The sequence below is a fragment of the Drosophila serrata genome, unplaced genomic scaffold (assembly GCF_035046125.1).
Source record: "Drosophila serrata isolate PLE 108 unplaced genomic scaffold, ASM3504612v1 contig_276, whole genome shotgun sequence".
Lineage (NCBI taxonomy): Eukaryota > Metazoa > Arthropoda > Insecta > Diptera > Drosophilidae > Drosophila > Drosophila serrata.
Window position 1 is genome coordinate 11,452,105 of NW_028257174.1, and position 21,202 is coordinate 11,473,306.

Genomic DNA, 21,202 nt, shown 5'->3' on the forward strand with positions numbered 1-21,202 from the left:
ATAAAATGGTATTCCATTATTGGAATAGATTCGTTAACTATCTGAAATGCACCTGAAATATTTAAATAGCATTATTAATATATAACTTAATAATATTAAAATAAAACCCTTGTTTTATTTGAATGCCCGTTCCCTACTTTTTTTAATGCTGCTCTGTTTGTGTCTATTATGGAATGGTATTCCATTGTTGGAACGCCGCTAGCTGTTTTCCAAATTTACTTCTCAGCTTCTCTGTTCGGGATTCTCATTCGAAAACGTGCGCTGGACGCGGGCAGTTCTATCGATCGATCCGCCGTGGATTTAGGAATCTAATCTGATCGGTAAACGGTATCTAAACTGAGAAGAACATGCATCCAGCCTCGCCGCACCAGCATCGCTCGCGTCTAAATGTCGGCTCGCCGGGATCGGGTTCGGGCTCACCAAATGTCCAGGCCTCCTCCTCGACGGAGACATTTCCGCTGACACCGCAGCATCAGCATACGGTTCATATACCGCCACCCACATCATTGCCCTATCAGGGACTCAAGACCTGTAAGCTACCAAAGGGTTAATATATACACTCGCGGAGATAAGGGAAATATAATCACTAGTGCAAAAATAATGTATTTCCTAATAATATACCCTTACAGGGTATTATAATTTTAGTAAGAAGCTTGAAACTAAGTGAAGGAGTCATTTCCGACCCCATAAATCATATATATTCTTGATCAGCATCAACAGCCGAAGCGATCTATCCATGTCTTGGAGAAAAATTTTGTTTTGCAATTTTTTCAAAATTTTATAAGGGGTTTCACCGTTAAAATTTAAAAAAATTGAGAAAAAATTAAAATTTTTGTACATTTTCAATTGAGTATGCAGATTTATTAATATAGCAAAAACTAACATAAAACTGTTTTCCGAATTAAAATTAATGCTTTTTTGGCTAAGTTATGAGAATTTTAAAATTTGATCTTTTGAACAATTTTTCTTCTTCAATAAATATCGATTTAAATGCTTACTTATGATCAATTTCTACTTCGATCCTATAACTTTGGACTCCCAAAATTAGTTTCTTTTCTTTTTTTATTTGTTTTGTGGTGTTAAATATATTTGGTTACTTGAAAGTAAGAAAAGCCAAGAAAAGTGCAGCTTAAAAATTATTTAAAAGAACTAAAAAATATACCATGGACATTACAGAATCTGTGAAATATCTAAAACAAATTTGTTACCAAAGGAAATTAATATATATACTGCAAACAGTCCAAAGGAATCCCTAAAGGTGTTCTTTAATCCCGATATTATTATGTCAATGTGTATCCTTTCTTTTCCAAATATTATTATTTGTGCTAGAAATATAGGATATTTTTTGTAAATAAAAAAAAGCCTATTTCTGGACCGGATTTCCAGTTGCACGTACATACATATAACAAAAACAATTCGCTTTGATTAGCTCATAAAACTACACGCACATTGACTGCCAGATACAAATAGTTTTTCCACATGACCTCACACACAGACTCCGCCAAGACCTCCATGTGCCCCGGCAGAATAATTCATAATTTATAAAAGATATAGAAAGAGAATGTGAAATTGATGCGATATTAAATCATAACAACTACCACGTGAGGTGAGCAATGAATCATGCCATTGAACCGAAAAATTGAGGCAGTATCTTGTGGCACTCGATCCCGATCTGAATCGAAATGGGGCAGCATATTGAATCGTATCGATCGTAGGCGACCACCTATGAAGTATGCAATATAAACTGTGCGCCGACATGTGAAAATAAATAGAGATTATTGAGCACAGCATCAGATACCAGATACCAGATTCAGACACAGATCCAGCCAGCAGATGAACCGACCTGTATCCATGATATAAATCGTATTGTCGAAACCAGCTGTAGATAAACAGAGCAGGAAGGCAAAATACATACTCAGCTGTATGTAAACATGGGAATAAATAGTACCAGTGTTAGGTGAACATGGCCAGGCAATAAGGGAAAAGCTAAACAATTTTCAGAGATCATATTCACGAACGAGGTCTGTACCCATAAACAAAAATTCAAACTAGTCAGAGCATACAAAAACAAAAAAATTTGTAGACTGAAGAAATCCATAGTGTTTTCCCCTTGATATTTATGGAATTCTCTCTAGTACGTTTCATAGCAGATCAAAAGCAATTTGTACAAATTAATTGCCATGGAATATGCTCGAGGCAATTGAAGGAACGAGCGCCATGCCCCAAAAACTACTTTTCATAATACCAAATGAGGATAAATAAACAAACATAATATTTACAATACGAACTGATAAAAAATGTTAAAAAAGCAAATTAAAAAATTAAATACTTAGGTCAATGACTTTTAGAATTCACCAATTGGGTTATTTACTAACATAAATCTTTCTTTATATTTTTTTTTATTACTAACATTTACCCTTCTTTATATTTTATTTATTTGAAATGGGAATTCCCCTTTACCATACATAGAAATCGAAAATAATAACTTTACTGTACTTTAATTAATATATTTGGATAATTATATCCAGATGAAGCGATATCTTATGTTTGGGCTTAATTTAGGATAAACCAATATCCTTCTCAACATATCGAAGAAATCAATTATAATATTTTTGTATAACCTTGCAGTGTATTATAATTTTACTGAGAAGCTTGTAACGATATGAAGGAATCATTTCCGACCCTATAAATCTTATATATTCTTGATCAGCATGAACAGACGAATCGATCTAGCTATCCCAGACAGAAAAACATTTTTTTAAATTTTTTTTCAAAATTTTATAAGGGGTTACATCGTTAAAATTTGATAAAAATTTGAATTTTTTAACATTTTTAATTGAGTATGCAGCTTCATTAGCCTAATAAAAACTAACTTAAGACTGCTTTCCGAATCAAAATTAAAGCTTTTTTGGCTTTGTTATGAGAATTTTAAACATTGATATGTTGAAAAATTGTCATATAAAAATATAGATTAAAAAAATGAGTGTTTGTTATTATAGGTTTAGTTACCATCGGTTTCCGGATACTATATCATAACTTATGCCATAACAAGTTTAAAAACTTTAATCCAACATAACAGAATGCCAAGGAAAATGTTGCAGGACAATGTTGCCAGGAACAAAAACCTCAGCATCATTATTGGTAACGTCCAAGATTATCATGCAAATTCACAGAAATTATCAATAAAGTCGCACCTGGACATTCTGTAGATTACAGTATCCTACACCTATTATATTAACAACCTATCAATCACAACTTCCACGTAGAAACCTGGTTGCAATATAATCTACAATGTTTCGGTAGAAATCCTCGATTAATTCATCGAACGGAAGTGAAATTCATATGAATTTAATTTCAAATATCAACAAGTGCTCCAGTTGGCAGCGGGAATCCGAAACGGAATCCCAAGCAATTGGATCGGACAGACGGAGCGTGCCAGGCGCGATATAGTATGTTCAGATATATGTATATATTCCGCCTCGGAATCTATTTGCCAGATGTTGCCTTCGATTGCCTTTCAATTGCTTGTGAAATTCGCGATAAACAATAGGCGAAGCGAGCAACGAGGATCCCTTTCCATTTTTACACTGAGAAATATGTTACAAATGATGTGTAAAATGGAAAATAAATATACACAAATAAATAAATAAATAAAGAATGGAAATATAGTATAATTAACACCCGACTATATAGTCTAGGAGGTTTGAGGGAAGGCTCCTCTCTTAGTTTCATGATAATTCTTGTATTTTGTTTACAGCTGAAAATGATGACATGGGCTGTGTGGAGATCCTGGCCACGGTGGTCTCCGTGCTGATCATGGTCCTCACCTTCCCCATCTCGGTCTTCATCTGCTTCAAGGTTGTCTCCGAGTATGAAAGGGCGGTGATCTTTAGGATGGGTCGACTTCGCAGTGGCGGAGCCCGTGGTCCTGGTGTATTCTTCGTCCTGCCCTGCGTGGATGATTATTATCCGGTGGACCTGCGCACTGTCTCCTTCGATGTGCCGCCACAGGAGGTGCTCTCCAAGGACTCGGTGACGGTTACTGTGGATGCGGTGGTCTACTATCGCATCAGTGATCCCTTAAAGGCGGTCATCCAGGTGTATAACTATAGTCACTCCACAAGTCTGCTGGCAGCCACCACACTCCGCAATGTCCTGGGCACCAGGAATCTCTCCGAATTGCTCACCGAACGGGAGACCATATCGCACACCATGCAGATGTCCTTGGACGAGGCCACCGATCCCTGGGGTGTCAAGGTGGAGCGCGTGGAGATGTAAGTTGAAGGTTACGCTTGATTTCTCTCTCTGTAATCTATATTATATGTTTATACTTACAGCAAGGACGTCTCTCTGCCCACTGCCCTTCAGCGTGCGATGGCCGCCGAGGCGGAGGCGGCAAGGGAGGCCCGAGCCAAGGTCATAGCCGCCGAGGGTGAGATGAAATCTTCTCGGGCTCTGCGCGAAGCCTCCGAGATCATCTCGGCCAGTCCATCCGCCCTGCAGGTAAGTTATATTAATTTAAGTAGTTATTTATATTTATAAATAAAATGTCATGTATCTTAACCTCAGTTGAGATATCTGCAAACTTTGAGCAGCATTTCCACCGAAAAGAACTCCACCATTATCTTTCCCCTGCCCATGGAGCTGCTCACACCCTTCCTCAATTCCCACGCCCACTCGCAGCAACTGCAGCTGCAACATCAGCAGCAACAGCAACATCAGCAGCAGCAGCAGCAGCAACACCAACACCAGCAACATGCAGCGCCTGGCACGCCCCTCCACCGGCACCAACACCAGCACCACCAGTGACGCTCAATGTCGGTGCTGCAGCCATATCTGGAGGCACTGCATCGCTGCGAATTGCGGCGCCAGCGACGGCAGCTGATGATTGGCGGTGCAGATGCAGTGCCCAGGCCGGATGATGATGATGATGACATCGTCGGTTATCTGCTGTAAGCGCAGCAACGGCAGCAGCAGCGGCAAAGTCAGCGATACTCGCGGGGATTCCCCCGGGGAAAATGATTCATCAGAGCGTTCGTATCAATGCCCTTGCATATAGTTTCTATAGCAATTTTCCTATAAAATAGTATACTCTTTCTCAGATAAATTTGAATTTTTATTTAAAATTACTAGCTACATAAACATTAAATACTTTACTTTCTTGCAAGGGTATTATTTAAATCTTCGGATCCCGAAGTCAACTATTTTTTTTCTTGTTTCTGTTCTCATTTATTGTTGTAAAAAAGCACTTTTTTCATTTTAGTTTTTAAGCCGAGACGTTAGTTTAATATTAAATCAATTTCATAATTAACCTTTGGATACTTGAATACGTAGAAAACAATTTTTTAAATAATAAATAATTAATATTATTTCAAAATATGAACGAAATTTGCTTCAAAAGAAACAAGAAATATTTATTTATATATTAATTTGTTATTGGATAATTCTACTAAATGAAGCCTTTAACTCAATCTCTCTTAGTCGACTCTTAAAAATAAGCTCGCATTATTGAAACTGCAGTTTAAATTTGCATAACACCTAGAGCAAATGCAGATAAGGCCTCATATTAAATATAATACTTAAACTGCAGTCTGAATGTGACTCATCTTGTCTCGTGACCCCCCCACTTTTAATGGTATATATAGGGTATTATAATTTTAGTCAGAAGTCTGAAAAACAGTGAAGAAGTCATTTTCGACCCTATAAATCATATATATTCTTGATCAGCATCAACAGCCGAATTGATCTAGCCAAGTATGGGAGAAAACTATATTTTTGAAAAATTTTCAAAATTTTATAAGGGGTTACATCGCTAAAATTTGAGAAAAATTTTATTTTTTTTACACTTTCAATTGAGTATGCAGATTTATTAGCCTAATGAAAACTAACATATCACTGTTTTCCGAATCAAAATTAAAGCATTTTTGGCTTAATTATGAGTTTTTGAAACTTTGATTTGATCGAAAAAATTGTCATATAAAAATATTGATAAATATTTATTCAATGAAGGCGAATATTTCAATCCTATAACTGCAAGGGTATATTGACAAAATAAGCATTTTGTCTTGTTTATATTATAAAATTATAACGAAAATTATAACAATTTAATCGAGTTTTGTTTTAGCTTCGATTCTTTCGTTTCTACATCCCCTGCAGCGGAGCACTGATCGCACAATGATGAATCATTGGCGATAAATGTGCAATCTACAAAGCCGGTCTTTGTTGATATTTTCTGTATTTCCCCCCGATATATACACTGAATGAAAAATTCCAGAGCCAAGCTTAACTCGACTTTAAAAAACTCGAACTAATATAATTATAAATTTCTTTGAAAATTAGTTATTTAGAAGAGTGTGAATGAGGTAATCCATTATCTTTATAGCAAACAACTGATCTTTACATGGCTCCAAGTCTAGTATTTTTGCAATATATTTTTCTCAATGCCCAACGGAGCGATAAATCCACACGAGATACTCGGTATCTCTGAGAACCAAACATTTATGGGTTGTGCTGTTATCGCATGTTTGTGCTTTCCGCTGGGCAGTTTGGGCTTTTACGTCTAAACCGGCGACAGTTTCGATTGCTTCGCTCAACGGAGAGGACCGCGAACGAGTGGGAATACCAAAAGCCATGGAGTCACAGCAACAGGATGTCCCAGTGTATGCCAATTACGAGGATATGCGCAACTCCGGACCGACTAGCTCCACGGCCTATATGATCAACATGGGACCCGGTGGAGTACCACCCGAGCAGCCACAGCCACGCAGGCGATCTGGAACCACTCAGCAATATCGAGGCTTCAAGACATGTAAGAAATTAGCTAGTATAATTAATTTAATATTTACAATTTGCAGCATACGGTTCTAACTGTATAATTGGAACATTAAACTGCAACAAAGTTAAGATTCCGTGACTTATTCACTATCTAAATCAGTTATAAATAGCAATATAAGTTATTTAATGAGTTCTTTAACTACTATACATGTCATTTTAGTTAAGACCCTGTTAATTTCAAAAAGCTCTTAGTACTTTTTCTGGACTGTATTAATTTTTTGGTAGGCTTTATCAATTGAAATCGGCAAATGGCAAGCGAAATTTCTTTGGAATCGCAGCTTTAGATTAGATTACGGTCAAACAAAAGGTGGGAGGGACTTCAGAGTCACTCGAGTGACCGCGTAAGAGTTTATTTTTTGGCAATTGCATTGAAAAAATGTTTCATACATGCAAAATCGCAAATCAATAAAACGGAACGGAATCGCCTTATCGGGTAAATAATATAATTCCAGAACATAATTGATAAAAAACCGTATAAGGGAATTATTAAGGACTAATGACCTGATACATTTTTATTATCACACAGATAAAGCTTTGTTTATTTTATTTTTGATACAGACTATTAGCTGTAGGTTTTATTCATAACTAATAAGCTTTGAAAAAATCAAAAATAAATCATGATAATAAGAAGGCAACAATTTAATGTAACTAATTTATTAATTACATAAATATTTCTGTTCCTCCTTCTGGATTTCCCATTAGATCCTAACTATATTTCTCAATGAATGAAAGATAAGTTAACTGAAGTAGGACCCACTTCCCGGAATGAGGAAATTACATCGTGACAGAAGTACTTAAAAAAAACGAGTTTAAACCAATCTTATCAATCGATGACTTCCAATCAACTTTGCAATAATATTGCAATGAATTTGGTTTTTTTCCCATGTATGATTTTGGTTCATGTATGATTTTTTTCCTGTGCACTTTGTACAAACTCCAATGGGCCTTTGTGGAGTCTTAAAGGTGGCTTATCTCATGTTCATATTTATACAGACATACATATGTATATCTGTTTTCACTTGCAGCTGAAGTAATTAAAGAGCCATAAAGAATACATATACCAGCTATATATCTCCCTGATCCATATATATCTTTTTCATTTGCAGCAGAAAACGAGCCGCGCGGCTGCATGGAGTGGCTGGTGACGCTCCTCTCCGTTCTGGTCTTCATCATCACCTCGCCCATTGCCATCTTCATTTGCTTCAAGGTGGTGGCAGAGTATGAGCGGGCCATCATCTTCCGATTGGGTCGTCTCAGTGGCGGTGCCCGTGGTCCTGGCATGTTCTTCATCCTGCCCTGCATCGATGAATACCGCAAGGTGGACCTACGCACGGTCACCTTCAATGTGCCACAGCAGGAGATGTTGACCAAGGACTCGGTGACAGTCACTGTGGATGCGGTGGTCTACTATCGCATCAGTGATCCACTCTATGCGGTGGTCCAAGTGGAGGACTATAGCTTGTCCACCCGCCTGCTGGCGGCCACCACTCTGCGGAACATTGTGGGCACCAGGAATCTCTCGGAGCTGCTCACCGAAAGGGAAATCCTTGCCCACCACATGCAGGCCACTCTGGATGAGGCCACCGAGCCCTGGGGCGTTATGGTGGAGCGCGTGGAGATGTGAGTTTCTTGTCAATGGGAGATTTTTCTTCTTAATTAATTCGAAATCTTAATCCACTTCCAGCAAGGATGTCTCTCTGCCTGTGTCCATGCAGCGAGCTATGGCCGCAGAGGCTGAGGCTGCCCGTGATGCCCGCGCCAAGGTGATTGCCGCCGAGGGTGAGAAGAAGTCTGCCACTGCCTTGAAGGAGGCCTCCGATGTCATATCCTCCAGTCCTTCAGCTCTGCAGGTTCGGATTCGGAGGAAGAGTCCCCTTTTCGGACATTGTATAATGTTAAAGTTTTCCTTTACAGCTTCGTTACTTGCAAACTCTGAGCAGCATTTCAGCGGAGAAGAACTCCACGATTGTGTTCCCACTGCCCATGGAACTACTCACTCCGTATCTGGCCAAATATGCACAGATGATGCCATCGCCACCACAGCTGCCGGAAAAGTCCGACGCCACGCTGATCAATGCAGCGGCCGCCTGGCCAAAGACCAATCTGTAATGAAACCCAGAGATCGTAAATATTTAGTATTTCTACCATTTTTTTTTTATGTAATAAAAAGTTATCAACTAAGAAGTGATAGGTATTTATTTACAAATTTCTTAAGGTCATTGTAAACCCTTGTTTTTTAAAGTTAATAATATTTTAGGGAGTTATATAGGGCAGCATACCTTCCATATTGTCTTTGGCCTTGTAGATGGAATTCCAGATCCTTAAAAAATCACAGCAAATAAACATTAGCATGATCCACATCCAAGGAATGGGAAGCCATTTCCTTCATCTTCTTCTGGAAGCTCGCATCTCCTGCCACAATAAGGACTCGCTGTCCGGGAATGTTGTTATTGACATGACTGGCTAACTCGGTGGCATCCAATCGGGCAACCTTGGCCACCTCCTTATAGCGAAGACTCCGCCTGAGCTCCCGACACTCTGGACCGCAGTAACCTGCACTTTGGCAAGCAGGAGAGTCACACTTTTGATGGGGCAAATAAAGACAGCTCCTGTAGTTCCAGTTCTGGCCAAACTCCAGCAGCTCCTCGCGGAAATAGACATGCTCCAGATCCCGGGCGCACACCAAGTGCCAAATGCGACTCATATCCTCCTCGTTCTCCAGCACGGACCGAATCAGCGGCAATGTGGGTGCAATGGCCACTCCTTGGGCCACAATAAAGATGCACTTGGTCAGGCTGGAGTCATTGGTATAGTTTCCAATGGGACCACGGAACTCGAGGAGATCGTTGGGCTGCAAGACAGCCAAGTGCCTAGACATGGGACCCTCTGGCTGCAGTTTCACCAAAATCCGAAACTCTCGCCGCTGGAAATCACTCCAGTAAGGGGAATATGGACGAAGCAGGGAACCCACACGGAGCATTACATGGTGTCCGGGTGGTATGTCCAGCACAGAATCCTCAACATCATCAGCTTCATCTGCAGCTCCGAAGTGCAGGAGCAGCACCTGATCATCGAATCGATGGGTTTCCTTGCCAATTAAACGGAATTTGGTGTAAGTCAAGATAATGTTTCGCTTTCCAGCCAACAGGACACGCTTGCTGGGCTTGGGCTTGTTGTCCAGGATGCAGTTGGTGCAGCCATTGCCACAGCAGTCGGATGCCTGGACTTCGAACAGCTGTTGCTCCTGCCTAAGGACATCTTCCCGCTGTTGCTGCTGCTCCTCGTCGACCACCATGACGCCGGCAGTGTTGGTCAGTGCATATGTGCGAGTGTGAGCTAACCAACACTGGGAATATTTAATTTATAAACTTTACAGATAAGAGGTAATATATTTTAAATTTATTTTATTGATTAACTTCAAATTAAAATTGAAAACTAAATACAAGTTTCATTAATTTTCATTTAATAGTTCGGGTAACAAATACCCGCCAACACTGACAACTTTTTCAGTGCTTAATAACGTCAATCAACCTATCGGAACATGCATCGTAATCGCTGTCAGTGTTATCGAATCGGAGCACAGGCACAACAAGACAACAACGAAGAGTAAATAACGTAAAGACAGAGGAGAAGTTGAAAAAGAACTTGGGGGGGGAAAAACAATAAATAAATAAGCAGCCAGGCAAACGCAGCAGATTGTCTCCAAGCGGGGAGTTTCTTTGTGCCAGCCGCTAGACCTTCCGATCTTGAGGGAGAGAAAGAGGGCCAAGAGTGGAGAGAGGCAGCCGAAGTGTGTGTGTGTGTGGAGTGTGGAGTGTGGAGTGTGTGTGGACGCAGTGCGCTGGAAGAGCATGAGCAACTAGTGTCCAGTTACGGTGTCCCGTGTCCAGCCTATGTTTATCCCTCTATGGTGTCGTCAGCAACATGAACCTGGAATCGCTCTTCCGCGACTTTAATCCCTGGTGAGAAACGCTCTGGAACGGATGTTTAGTGTGCAAAACGAAGATTCCCTAATCTTTTCGAAATCTCGCAATGTTTTCCTTCTCCTGCAGCAAGTTCATCGTACACTGCAGCCTTTTCACCTTTGTCACGCTCTTTGCCCTGCGCCTGGACAACTATATTGGTAAGTAATATCTAGTTCCTGCTCCTGCAACTAATAGTATTTCCCCCTTTCGACAGATTGGCCCTTTTGGGCCATTTTTACACCGCTTTGGATATGGAAGAGCACCGCCATTCTGGGCGCCATTGTGGGTGCCATTGTCTGGTGCCGCTATCCACACTATCGCCTCGAAGGCGATGCCTATACACAGTTCAAGGCCATGCTTATATCACTGGCCCTGCACCTGATCCTATTGATGTTCGAGCTGCTGGCCTGCGATAAGTTAACCTCGGATCGTCATCTCTGGGTGCTGGTCTTTATACCTCTGATCTTTGGTTCGGTGGTCAGTGTGGGTGCCTGCGTTTGGGCCGTCAAACATGATCGCTCCTTTGAGCTGGAGCTCTTTCTGGCTGTCAATGCATTGCAGTTTGTCTCGCTGCCCCTGAAGCTGGATCGCTTTGTTTACTGGAACTGGGATGTGGTGTTTGTGCCCATGTGGATTGTGATCTGCCTGAGCCTAGTCAGCGTTCTGTACAACATTATCTTTTGCGGCATTATGATGCGAACGCCGGAGGTCTCGTTGCAGCAGAAGAAGGCGGCCCTGAATGCGGCTGTGGGTAACATATGCACGGTGCTGCCGCTGTTTTGCTTCCAGGTGAGTTAAGGTCAACTTAATAGTTACCCAACTTTCCCAGTAACTCAATTCAATCGATATTTAGGTGGTCATTTGTGACAAGCTGGATGGTGAGCTGAAATTCCCCTATGTTGTGGTTTTCTCACCTCTGCTGGTCTCCATCCTGGCGCTGATTTTCCTCAGCTTTACGGCCAAGGGGGGCAATATGTGGTGGTTTGGCATCCGTAAATCCTTTAGCCAGTTCCTCCTGTCGGCTATGCCCTTCCTGCAGGAGTATGGCAACATTAGCTATCATGCCGAGACGATCAGCAATGCTGGACAATCGGTGCCACTGGATGCCACATCCTCGTCCACGAGCACGGGGACGGGCAGCGAGCAGCTGCATGAGTTCGGGCGGCACGACAAGAAGGCCAAGAAGGCGGCCAAAAATGATATCCTCAAGCCGGTGGTGCCCTTTGTCAGCATCGATTTGCCGGACTAGACTATAAAATGGACAAGAGAGAGCACGCACTGCACATGGAGCTACAGCAAATAACAATAACCATAGCAAGAACCACGTAGAATTAAGGACAGACTCTCAGCACAAAACATATGCTCACCTTTGTTCAGGTGTTTATATTAAACATACTCCTCCCCCACCCCCCCAGTCACACTCAGACACACACACACATACACACATACACACATCGGCCGTAGCTTTTAGACTTGTACTGAATTTTAATTGTAAGCCAAATGCTAACACCATCCACATCCCAATCATTCATCTCCTTCCGCCAGGCACTCCTAGCATATAATAGCTGTACATAAGACATATGCATATATATATATATATGACACTGGCTAAAATTCAAAATCTAGACCCAAATCGGCGCTTCATCATATTGACAAGCATACCAAAATCCTTTATCCCCTGGACACCCATCTATAATTAAACGTATATGTATGTCTGTATGTGCAAGTATTATATGTTATTATCGCTCACGCTAAATGAAATGCCGCGAGGAAAATGTGTAAATAATTTACAAATTACATGATTAAAAAAGAAAAAGAAATATCTACTTAAGTGCTTCCAAAACACACACAAAATGAAAGCGGAGAGTATTTGATTATTTGTTCAGGGAAATGGAGTCCTATTTCTTATTACCATTTATCGACAGTAGTTCTTTGATTTCAAGAGGCTTATCGACTTTACGTTGAAAGAGGTATTTTTATTTATTTCAATTGTTATTTTTTCATTTTATTAATCCTATTAATCTTACTTACTTTACTTCTAGAGAAACAATTGCATAAACAGATGCCTGATACTCTTGCCTACCACAAAGCTGAATTGGCACTACATCCTTAAGGTCCTTCGTGTTGCACATGGAAATCCACACAAAATTCATTCAGCAGATGATACGTCCAAAATAGGTAATCTTCCGATTTATGTGTAATCAAAGATTTATATATCGAATCAGGATGGAAGAAGTTTATTATTATTTTTGCCACCTGCATTTTTAAACAAGGTTTTTGAAAATGAAGCCTTAATTAGAGTTGTTTAATTACGATCTTGTCCGATATATATGTACATACATATACCTTAGGGACTATATTGATATCATCTAACTTATTTTCTTGATCCGCATTCACCATACATACTTATTATTGACCTAATCTCTGAAAAAAACATGAATGTTTCGAATTGTACGTATCAATAATTGTGGTATTTATCTTTATTTAAATTAGGAAGCTACAAAGTTTACAATATTTTCATAGTTAATTTGGTTTTCACATGCGTTCTGTGTTCTGTGTGTCGCCTAAAAAGTTTATGCAAAGGTAAAAAGTTGTTGCATTTTAAAACTGCTAATCGCCGCCATATAATTTGTAATTGTATATCAAAATCAATCGAAAATAGAAGCCGCTGATGGATATATCCGAACTGGAAGTACAGATCTTTTGTGAGATGCCAATGACAGAGACAGAGAGGGAGAGAGAGAGTGAGGGAATCGGAAATAGAGAGAGAGAGAGACATATAGCTAAACTCAGGGCATGTAAACAGTAACAATAATTTATGTATATATTTGCTCGATCGCAAGGTGCTAGCGCTGGGCAACTCAACTATTGCCTAACATATATCATTCGTATGGCAAGTAAGTATATATAAATCGTGTGAGAATTAACAATTGTTTCATTGATTTAGCTACATATGTACGTGGGGTCTTCGGGGGAATACAAGTACAAAGGCTGCGCTCCTCCTGGCTAAGGCTACCCAGGATGTTGCAATGCATTTCAATAATAATAATATTACTTATGGAATAAAAGCTTCCGCTTGACTCTCGTAACTCTGCTGCTCGTCTGAGTGTGTGTATAGTACAAAGTTAAATACGTAATTACTCGACAAAAAAATACCTATTTATGTATCTCTGTATGCCATAAATTATATGGTTTACAATTCGGTTAACTATAGCTAGTGGTGGTGTGTGTGCCACATGGAAAATGTTTGTTCGATGATCGCTCTAGAAATAGTTTCAGTTTTTGGTTTGACTTTGGATGCTGCCCCTGCCTGCCTTCATTTATTTATTTCTCTTTCGATTTGTAGTACTTTGTTTTTATTTTTTGTTGCTATTCAAATTGGCTAAAAGAACAATTGTTTATTTGCTACACCTTGTTTGTGGTCCAGTGGTCCGTACGTCTCAGCAAAACTGACACACAATATGAACAAGACAGAATTGATGAATCAGTGCTGTCACATTGTAATTTTGTGGCTAATTTTTAATTAAATTTATTGATACGAACCACTGTTTTAGTCTGTCCTCATTCCCATTCCTCATCTATGTATTTATGTAGGTTTTCTGATCCCACAAACAGTGATGGGTAAGGTACTCTATATGTTTTTCAAAGGAATATGGAAAAGACTTGGAGACTATATAATATTTAATAATATAAAATGGAATTAAATATTTGTAGAGCTGGGATAAAACTCACTCTTACTGCATTGATTTTTTGCCATCTTTCAAGAAAAAAAAGCAAACAAATGTGTATTTTCCTAAATTACAGAGATCAAGAAAGGCATAAAGCTTAGGGAAACCGAATTTTCTATACCCTTGCAGTTACCAAAGGTGATCGAATTTGAAATCTTTCATAACTTAGTCAAAAATGCATTAATTTCAAATCGGAAAGCTAGTTTTAGCTAGTGCTAGTTTTTTATAGTTTAACAAATCTGCATACTGAGTTTACAAACTTTCAAAATTCAAAATTTTGGCAATTTTTGTTAATTTTAATGATGTAACCCCTTATAAAATTTTGAAAAATTTTCAAAAAAATTTTTTCCTTCAAAAATGGTCTCGATCGATTCGGCTTTTAATGCTGATCAAGAATATATATGATTTATGGGGTCGGAAATGAGTGCTTCAGTGATTTTTAGACACTGAAACACTGCAAGGGTGTTGCGGATATTTCAAAACCGAAACTGCTTAAATCAATAATTTCCCCAGCCCTATAGAGTCTATAGTATAGACTTCCCATCACTGTTGTTTTCCCCAACTATTTGGTATATATTCTTTGTTCGTTCGTTGCCCTTAGTGTCGCAGCTTAATGTCTATTGTCTGAATTGTGTGTGGAAGGAGGAGATGGGCCAGGCCAATAAGGCCAATACTAGCCCATTCTGCTCGCTTTACATCTTGTATAAACGATATGTACTAAGTGGTAATACGATCTCTATTTTTATTTACGTTACTTTAAGTTACTTTAAATTTACTTTACTTTATTTTACTTTACTAACAAATGAAACACTCTGACGCGCTCGATTCGAAATTGACATGAGATCTGGCGAGCTACGCGATCCAGTATTGTTCGGTTTGGTTTCTGTTTCTGTTTCTTTTTTTTGTTTTGTTTTGTTGGGTGCACTTAGTCCTTAGTTAACTTATATATCGTGTATTCAGAATGTGTACATACTTTTTGTATATTTCTTTAATTATTATAAATCGCGGAACTCTATGGAACATTTTCACTTTCGCTTAGGTTATCATTTGGGGCTTTGGTTTCGTTTCGTTTCGTTTCGGTTGTGTAGAGAGGAGAATCGAAATACTAAATAGAAGAATTTGTTTGGGGATTTCTTGTTGATGTTGTTATTTTTTTGTTTTTTGTTATGGAAGCGCTTAGTTTTTAAAGTTGAAGAAGTTCGTTAATTGTACGTTTCGTATGGGAATTATACACACACACACTGTGCACACATCGACGACGATGACGATGACCACTGACTCCAGATTTAGTCCTTTTTCGGGCGATTACTTAAGTACTGGGCAAGATTCTTACGGGGTCCCTGCACAATAATCATAAACTGTGAGGGGAAGTCCCAAATAATGGTGAAATGGAACAGCATGTTGGCAATGGCGATCAAGTACTCAAAGAAGGCGAACCAACTGAAGGCTATAAGGGGAGACCAGAGAAATATGATTTAATTAAAGTGAGAAATTTCAATTAATTTAATTAATATTTTCATTAAACTCACCCAAGTCGTGACAGTAGAAACGATGTTTGGCAAAGAACACCAACAGCCCAATGGTGCTCAGAATGGAGACTATAAAAAGGATCTTCTTCCATTTGATGGACTGACGCTGATTATGGCTCAGCGATTGTCCGGCATTAAGGATGCCATTCAGCTTAATTGTGGCCAACATATAGCACAACGAACAGACCATAAACGTGATGAAAATACGCTCATGGACAGCTATAAGTAAAGTTACAAGAAATTTGAATCGTATCCTTTGAAAAGGATTCAAAGCTAGACATACGATAGTTCTCTCGATTGGATATATAGGTAACACCGCCCAGGGCCGCAATCTCGATGCAATTGAGCACCAGGATCACTGTGATCAGCAGGCTGGTCTTCGGCACCAGGGCGGGACTGATCCGCTCCAGCTGCGAGCGGTAGTAGTTCTTGTAGACGAAGGCTATGGGAATTCGGGGTCCAATGTGCAGCGCAATGCTAAACCGCCAGAAGTAACGCTGCGGACTGACGCCGGTAATTGCACTTATCGAGGGTATTATGTTATAGACCTGTTTGCAAAAAGAGAACAAGAAATAAGTTACTAAGGAATTCAAGGACTTACTTTAAGCCTTTAAACAAAACATAAGAAAACCTCGCGTGATTGTTTTTGTCTGGCTCATAGCTTGAGTTTCAGTACCCATTCCTGATTTTTGACAGAAAACCAGTATATAAATTTAAGTAATTATAATTTATAATTGTCATAAAGTTGGACTAAGTGCTGTCATAATTTATAAGCTTCTAACGAAACAAAGTAACTAAGGCCTTTAATTTGTTCTTTTTTTTCAGCAAAAAGTGGATTTGCGTGTCTGTGCTTCCTCCCTGGGGAGACCAGTGATTTGTTTGCCAGGGGATTAACCAAGATTGGAGGCAGATTAAACCTGGAGACACTCCTCTTTTGGATTCGCTTCTATCCAGGACAAAAACAAAACCAACTCACGCGGCAATGTGTCTCGTGTACATCATCGTACTGGAAGACGTAGGCGGTCACAAAGCACGTGAACAGCGTCACCAGGGGCAGCAGGGCGGTGACAACGCAAATCTCATGGAAGCTGGCCAAAAAGTGGATGGCAACCTTCTGCTCCTTTGGGTCCAACTGCTGCATGGAGCCAATCGTTGTTGTGCTAATCTGTAATAATATCAAGTCATTAAAATCGATTTCCGAAAAGGATTAACTCCGCTGTAACAGCATATTTGAAATACGAAAATGATTTAAAAATCAAAAAGCAAATTAATAACAATAACTATCAGTGATAAAGTATGCGAATTCTACAAGTATTCAATCATTTTCGTAAAGTCACAGTGGCTTTAACCCTGGTGTAAGAGGAGACCTTGATGGATGACGAGCCTTACCTGGCAACTGGGTTAAGTTCTGTATTCGATATTGTTAAATGCACAACAACTAAAAAGCGCTAAAAACAAAGGTAAGAAACATAAGAGGTATATATATATATTTATATATATAGGTGTAAATAAATCAATAAACAAAAGACAATAACAGGGGCGGGCAAAGGAACTATGGAACTATGCGAATGTGCCAACTGAGTATAAGCTGAATAATGCATGAGGTCCCGCATGGCATCCCAAATTGGATGAGTTGGAGTTATAAATAAACCAGTCCTTGAGCTTAACCAGGGAATGGGTCTGGGTATCAGGTCTGGGCCTGGGCTCTGGGCTCAGGGGGGTGGCAAGGCCGCCCCGCTCCTGGCAAGGCCTCTCTCATCAGCTAGCTCTCTCCGGCTGGGAGCGGAACCAGCAAAGGATTAAGGGCCAAAAATAGATGAGCTTGCCATCGCCACTCGCCTGACGTAAGCGTCATCATCATCATCATCAGAGCAGCTGCTGGCCAAAATTAATTAGCACCAAATGAATGGGAAGTTGGCTGGCGTTGTCAGCAATGAAATTGAATATGCTCTGCGATTAAATCCGAGCCGGAAGCAGAAAGCAGGAAGCGGGCGAAACGATGCGAGAGTTGTTGGTAAGAAAATTGGGAGAGCAGTCCCCAAGGACATGGCCAAAATCGAATAAATGATTAAAACCAAGAACACAACAAACAAGCGCCGCAAAAGTAAATATTACGCATTTCCCAAAAATTAGTCAGAGCCAGAAAGGAGAAAATGAATGTAGAACAACACGTGAAACGTTAAGAGACACCGCAAAAAACTATATATCTTGAAATAAATTATTCTATTACATTAAAATAATATAAATATATATAAAAAAAAGTAACTACAAATCAACTTAAACTTTATATTTCTCCAGTATCAGTTTTAATTCAATAAATATGAATATAATTGGATTATTAAAACAAAGTATTTATAACTTGGAGTTCAGATTCCACCCATTTTCTTGGGGTTTAAGAGGTCCTTTTTTGATATATCGTATTTTAGGGGTGTATATCGAAAAGAAATGTTCGATTTGATATTTAAAAAATCGAATTTATAATTAAAATAGTATTTTATTAATATGTAACCAAGTAATTTGCGTTTATTATTTACTTTACTTTACTTTAATACTTTAACTTATGACTCTTATTAAATATCTATTTTACTTCGCTTAAATTTTCATTACAGATATGTTTTAAAAGCCGATATCAAGGATTTTGAGAGCTAAAAGTTCGTAAAGATCTCAAGGAAAATACAATTTTTTTAACAACAATTTTTCCCGCTGTGGAAAGCAAGGACCAAAAGCAGGGCGGTTGGAAATGTGAGGGTTGCTGGGGGGGTGGCATGCGCGGTGGCTGCGGAAAATTACAACAAACGAGCGGAGGAGCATGGCAAATAAAACAGGCGCGCATACACACACACACTCACACACAGGGCCGCGCGGTGGCCACACTCCCACACACACACACACACACACAGGTTTTTATGGAGAGCTCATGACGACTGTAAGGGGAGGGCGTGGGTGCGGGGGTCAGGTCACTAAGCGTGCGCTGCCTTCCGCTTAATGTTATATAATTTTTGGCCAGGCCAAACAACAAACCGTAAATATATAGACACACACAACAAACACACACATGCACTGTTAAAAAAATTTCAAAAAAAAATTAAAACTATTCAGGCATTTTTAACGGGTTTTTCCCCCCCATCACGCCTCTCACCGCTGCTGTATCGGCGGTTCCGGATCCTAGGCCTAGGCCGGTGGAGGAGCAGCTGTTCCCGCCGACTCCGTCGGATCTGGATGCCGCCGCCTCCGTCTTTGCACCCTTCCCGCTATCTGACGCCGATGACGTCGCCGCGTCCATGCTCCGCTGCATTTTCTGCGTCCGTTCGCTGGTCGGTTTTGGCTATGGCTTTGGCTTTGACGTTGGCGTTGACGTTGTTGCTGCTACTGCTGGTCGTGTGCCCGTGGATGCTATTTGGCATAATTTGCATGCCCCAACGCCGCCGTAACCAGGTTATGACCGCGCGCGCGCCTCTCTCGCAACTACTGTTCCACGGGACGGGTCGTTCGTTCTGTTCTTTTCACGTTTTCCACGCTTTTCAGCGTTTTTCTCGTCTTTCTCCGGGGCTGCCACACGGGGATGGTCACACTAGCAGCCAAAAAGTTTCTCAGCCGTATACCGTTAGCTTTCGCTCAAAAATACATCGATAGCGCAAGAATCGATAGCTTTTACGACATATGCGATGTTTCCTTAAAACATTTAATGTGAAAATGTGGAAAATTGTTATGGAAAATATGCAGCGGCTCGGGAAATGCTTTATTTGCGAGTGTGTAGGAGGTATAAATAAATATTTGAATGTATTTCCTCCACTTTCTTTGATTTTATTAATATGTTTCTTCATTTAAATTTCAAGATTTTCGAATTGATCAAATTTATTTACCATAAAAAGAAAGGAAACTAACTTTGCCATGCCCTTGTAGTTATCCACTTGGATCATGAAAGCTTTCCTGTGTTAGTTTTTATTAGGTTAATTAAGCTGCATACTCAATTTGAAAAAAAATATATTTATATATATATATTAAAACATTAGTCAATTTATTTAAATTTTAGCGATGTAACCCCTAATAAAAATTTGCAAATTAAAAAAAAATAAATAATTGTTGTATTTTAAACTTGAACAAATCGATCCGGCTTTTAATTCTGATTATAGGGTCTGAAATGACTCCTTCACTCTGTTTCATGCAAAACTAATACAAATTTGCAAATTTGAAAAAGACATTTTTTTATTTAAATCGATCCGGCTTTTAATGCTGATCAAGAATATATATAGTTTGTAGGGTCGGAAACGACTCCTTCACTATGTTTTATGCAAATTTGCAAATTTCAAAAAAAAATTTTATTATTGAAATCGATCCGGCTTTTAATGCTGATCAAGAATATATATAGTTTGTAGGGTCGGAAACGACTCCTTCACTATGTTTTATGCAAATTTGCAAATTTCAAAAAAAAATTTTATTATTGAAATCGATCCGGCTTTTAATGCTGATCAAGAATATATATAGTTTGTGGGGTCGGAAACGACTCCTTCACTGTGTTTTATGCAAATTTGCAAATTTCAAAAAAAAAATTTATTATTGAAATCGATCCGGCTTTAAATGCTGATCAAGAATATATATAGTTTGTAGGGTCGGAAACGACTCCTTCACTATGTTTTATGCAAATTTGCAAATTTCAAAAAAAAATTTTATTATTGAAATCGATCCGGCTTTTAATGCTGATCAAAAATATATATAGTTTGTGGGGTCGGAAACGACTCCTTCACTGTGTTTTATGCAAAAACATAATTCTGTCGGTTTGCTGAATTTTCAAGCCGTTCGGCCGCTGGTCCCTTCTGAAATACCAGGCGAACAGAAAGCAGTAGACCAACGATTGGATTGTGAGTGGATCGTAAGTGGATGGTATGTGGATCGTAAGTGGATCGTAAGTGGATCGTATGTGGATCATATGTGGATCCTAAGTGGATCATATGTGGATCCTAAGTGGAACATATGTGGATCGTATGTGGATCGTATCTGGATTGTACAATCCACAAATCGTCGATCTACTGTCTTCTGTTCGCCTGGTATTTCAGAAGGGACCAGCGGCCGAACGGTTCGAAAATTCAGCCAACCGATAGAATTTTGTTTTTGCATAAAACACAGTGAAGGAGTCGTTTCCGACCCC

General features: G+C 39.5%; 5 protein-coding genes across 6 annotated transcripts; 3 read left to right on the forward strand and 2 right to left on the reverse strand.

The window, feature by feature from the left end:
• The first annotated feature begins 246 nt into the window (after positions 1–246).
• LOC110181877 (band 7 protein AGAP004871) lies at positions 247–6,155 on the forward strand. Its single transcript, XM_020949803.2, has 4 exons — positions 247–531; positions 3,758–4,274; positions 4,338–4,503; positions 4,570–6,155. Exons 1-4 carry the CDS (start codon positions 348–350, stop codon positions 4,807–4,809), a joined length of 1,107 nt encoding a protein of 368 aa, XP_020805462.2. The 5' UTR covers positions 247–347; the 3' UTR covers positions 4,810–6,155.
• On the forward strand, positions 5,961–9,018 carry Mec2 (stomatin-like protein Mec2). Its single transcript, XM_020950069.2, has 4 exons — positions 5,961–6,808; positions 7,941–8,454; positions 8,519–8,684; positions 8,749–9,018. Exons 1-4 carry the CDS (start codon positions 6,631–6,633, stop codon positions 8,941–8,943), a joined length of 1,053 nt encoding a protein of 350 aa, XP_020805728.2. The 5' UTR covers positions 5,961–6,630; the 3' UTR covers positions 8,944–9,018.
• Positions 7,310–10,147, reverse strand: LOC110182090 (uncharacterized). Its single transcript, XM_020950072.2, has 2 exons — positions 9,114–10,147; positions 7,310–8,937 (listed from the first exon to the last, which is right to left on the reverse strand). The coding sequence occupies exon 1, from the start codon at positions 10,127–10,129 to the stop codon at positions 9,164–9,166; it is 966 nt and encodes a 321-aa protein (XP_020805731.2). The 5' UTR covers positions 10,130–10,147; the 3' UTR covers positions 7,310–8,937; positions 9,114–9,163.
• Positions 10,148–10,342: 195 nt separating this feature from the next.
• Positions 10,343–12,658, forward strand: LOC110182087 (transmembrane protein 185B). The gene is made up of 4 exons (XM_020950068.2): positions 10,343–10,796; positions 10,887–10,957; positions 11,014–11,588; positions 11,653–12,658. Exons 1-4 carry the CDS (start codon positions 10,759–10,761, stop codon positions 12,046–12,048), a joined length of 1,080 nt encoding a protein of 359 aa, XP_020805727.1. The 5' UTR covers positions 10,343–10,758; the 3' UTR covers positions 12,049–12,658.
• A 583-nt stretch (positions 12,659–13,241) lies between these two features.
• LOC110182089 (post-GPI attachment to proteins factor 2-like) lies at positions 13,242–20,127 on the reverse strand. 2 transcript variants are annotated; one of them, XM_086836504.1, is made up of 6 exons: positions 19,196–19,648; positions 17,446–17,504; positions 17,033–17,221; positions 16,340–16,604; positions 16,057–16,275; positions 13,242–15,974 (listed from the first exon to the last, which is right to left on the reverse strand). In XM_086836504.1, exons 3-6 carry the CDS (start codon positions 17,195–17,197, stop codon positions 15,814–15,816), a joined length of 810 nt encoding a protein of 269 aa, XP_086692630.1. In that variant the 5' UTR covers positions 17,198–17,221; positions 17,446–17,504; positions 19,196–19,648; the 3' UTR covers positions 13,242–15,813. The 2 variants fall into 2 exon arrangements, with proteins under 2 accessions (XP_086692630.1, XP_020805730.1); XM_020950071.2 differs by lacking the exon at positions 17,446–17,504 and having other exon boundaries at positions 19,196–20,127.
• Between the last annotated feature and the right edge of the window lie 1,075 nt (positions 20,128–21,202).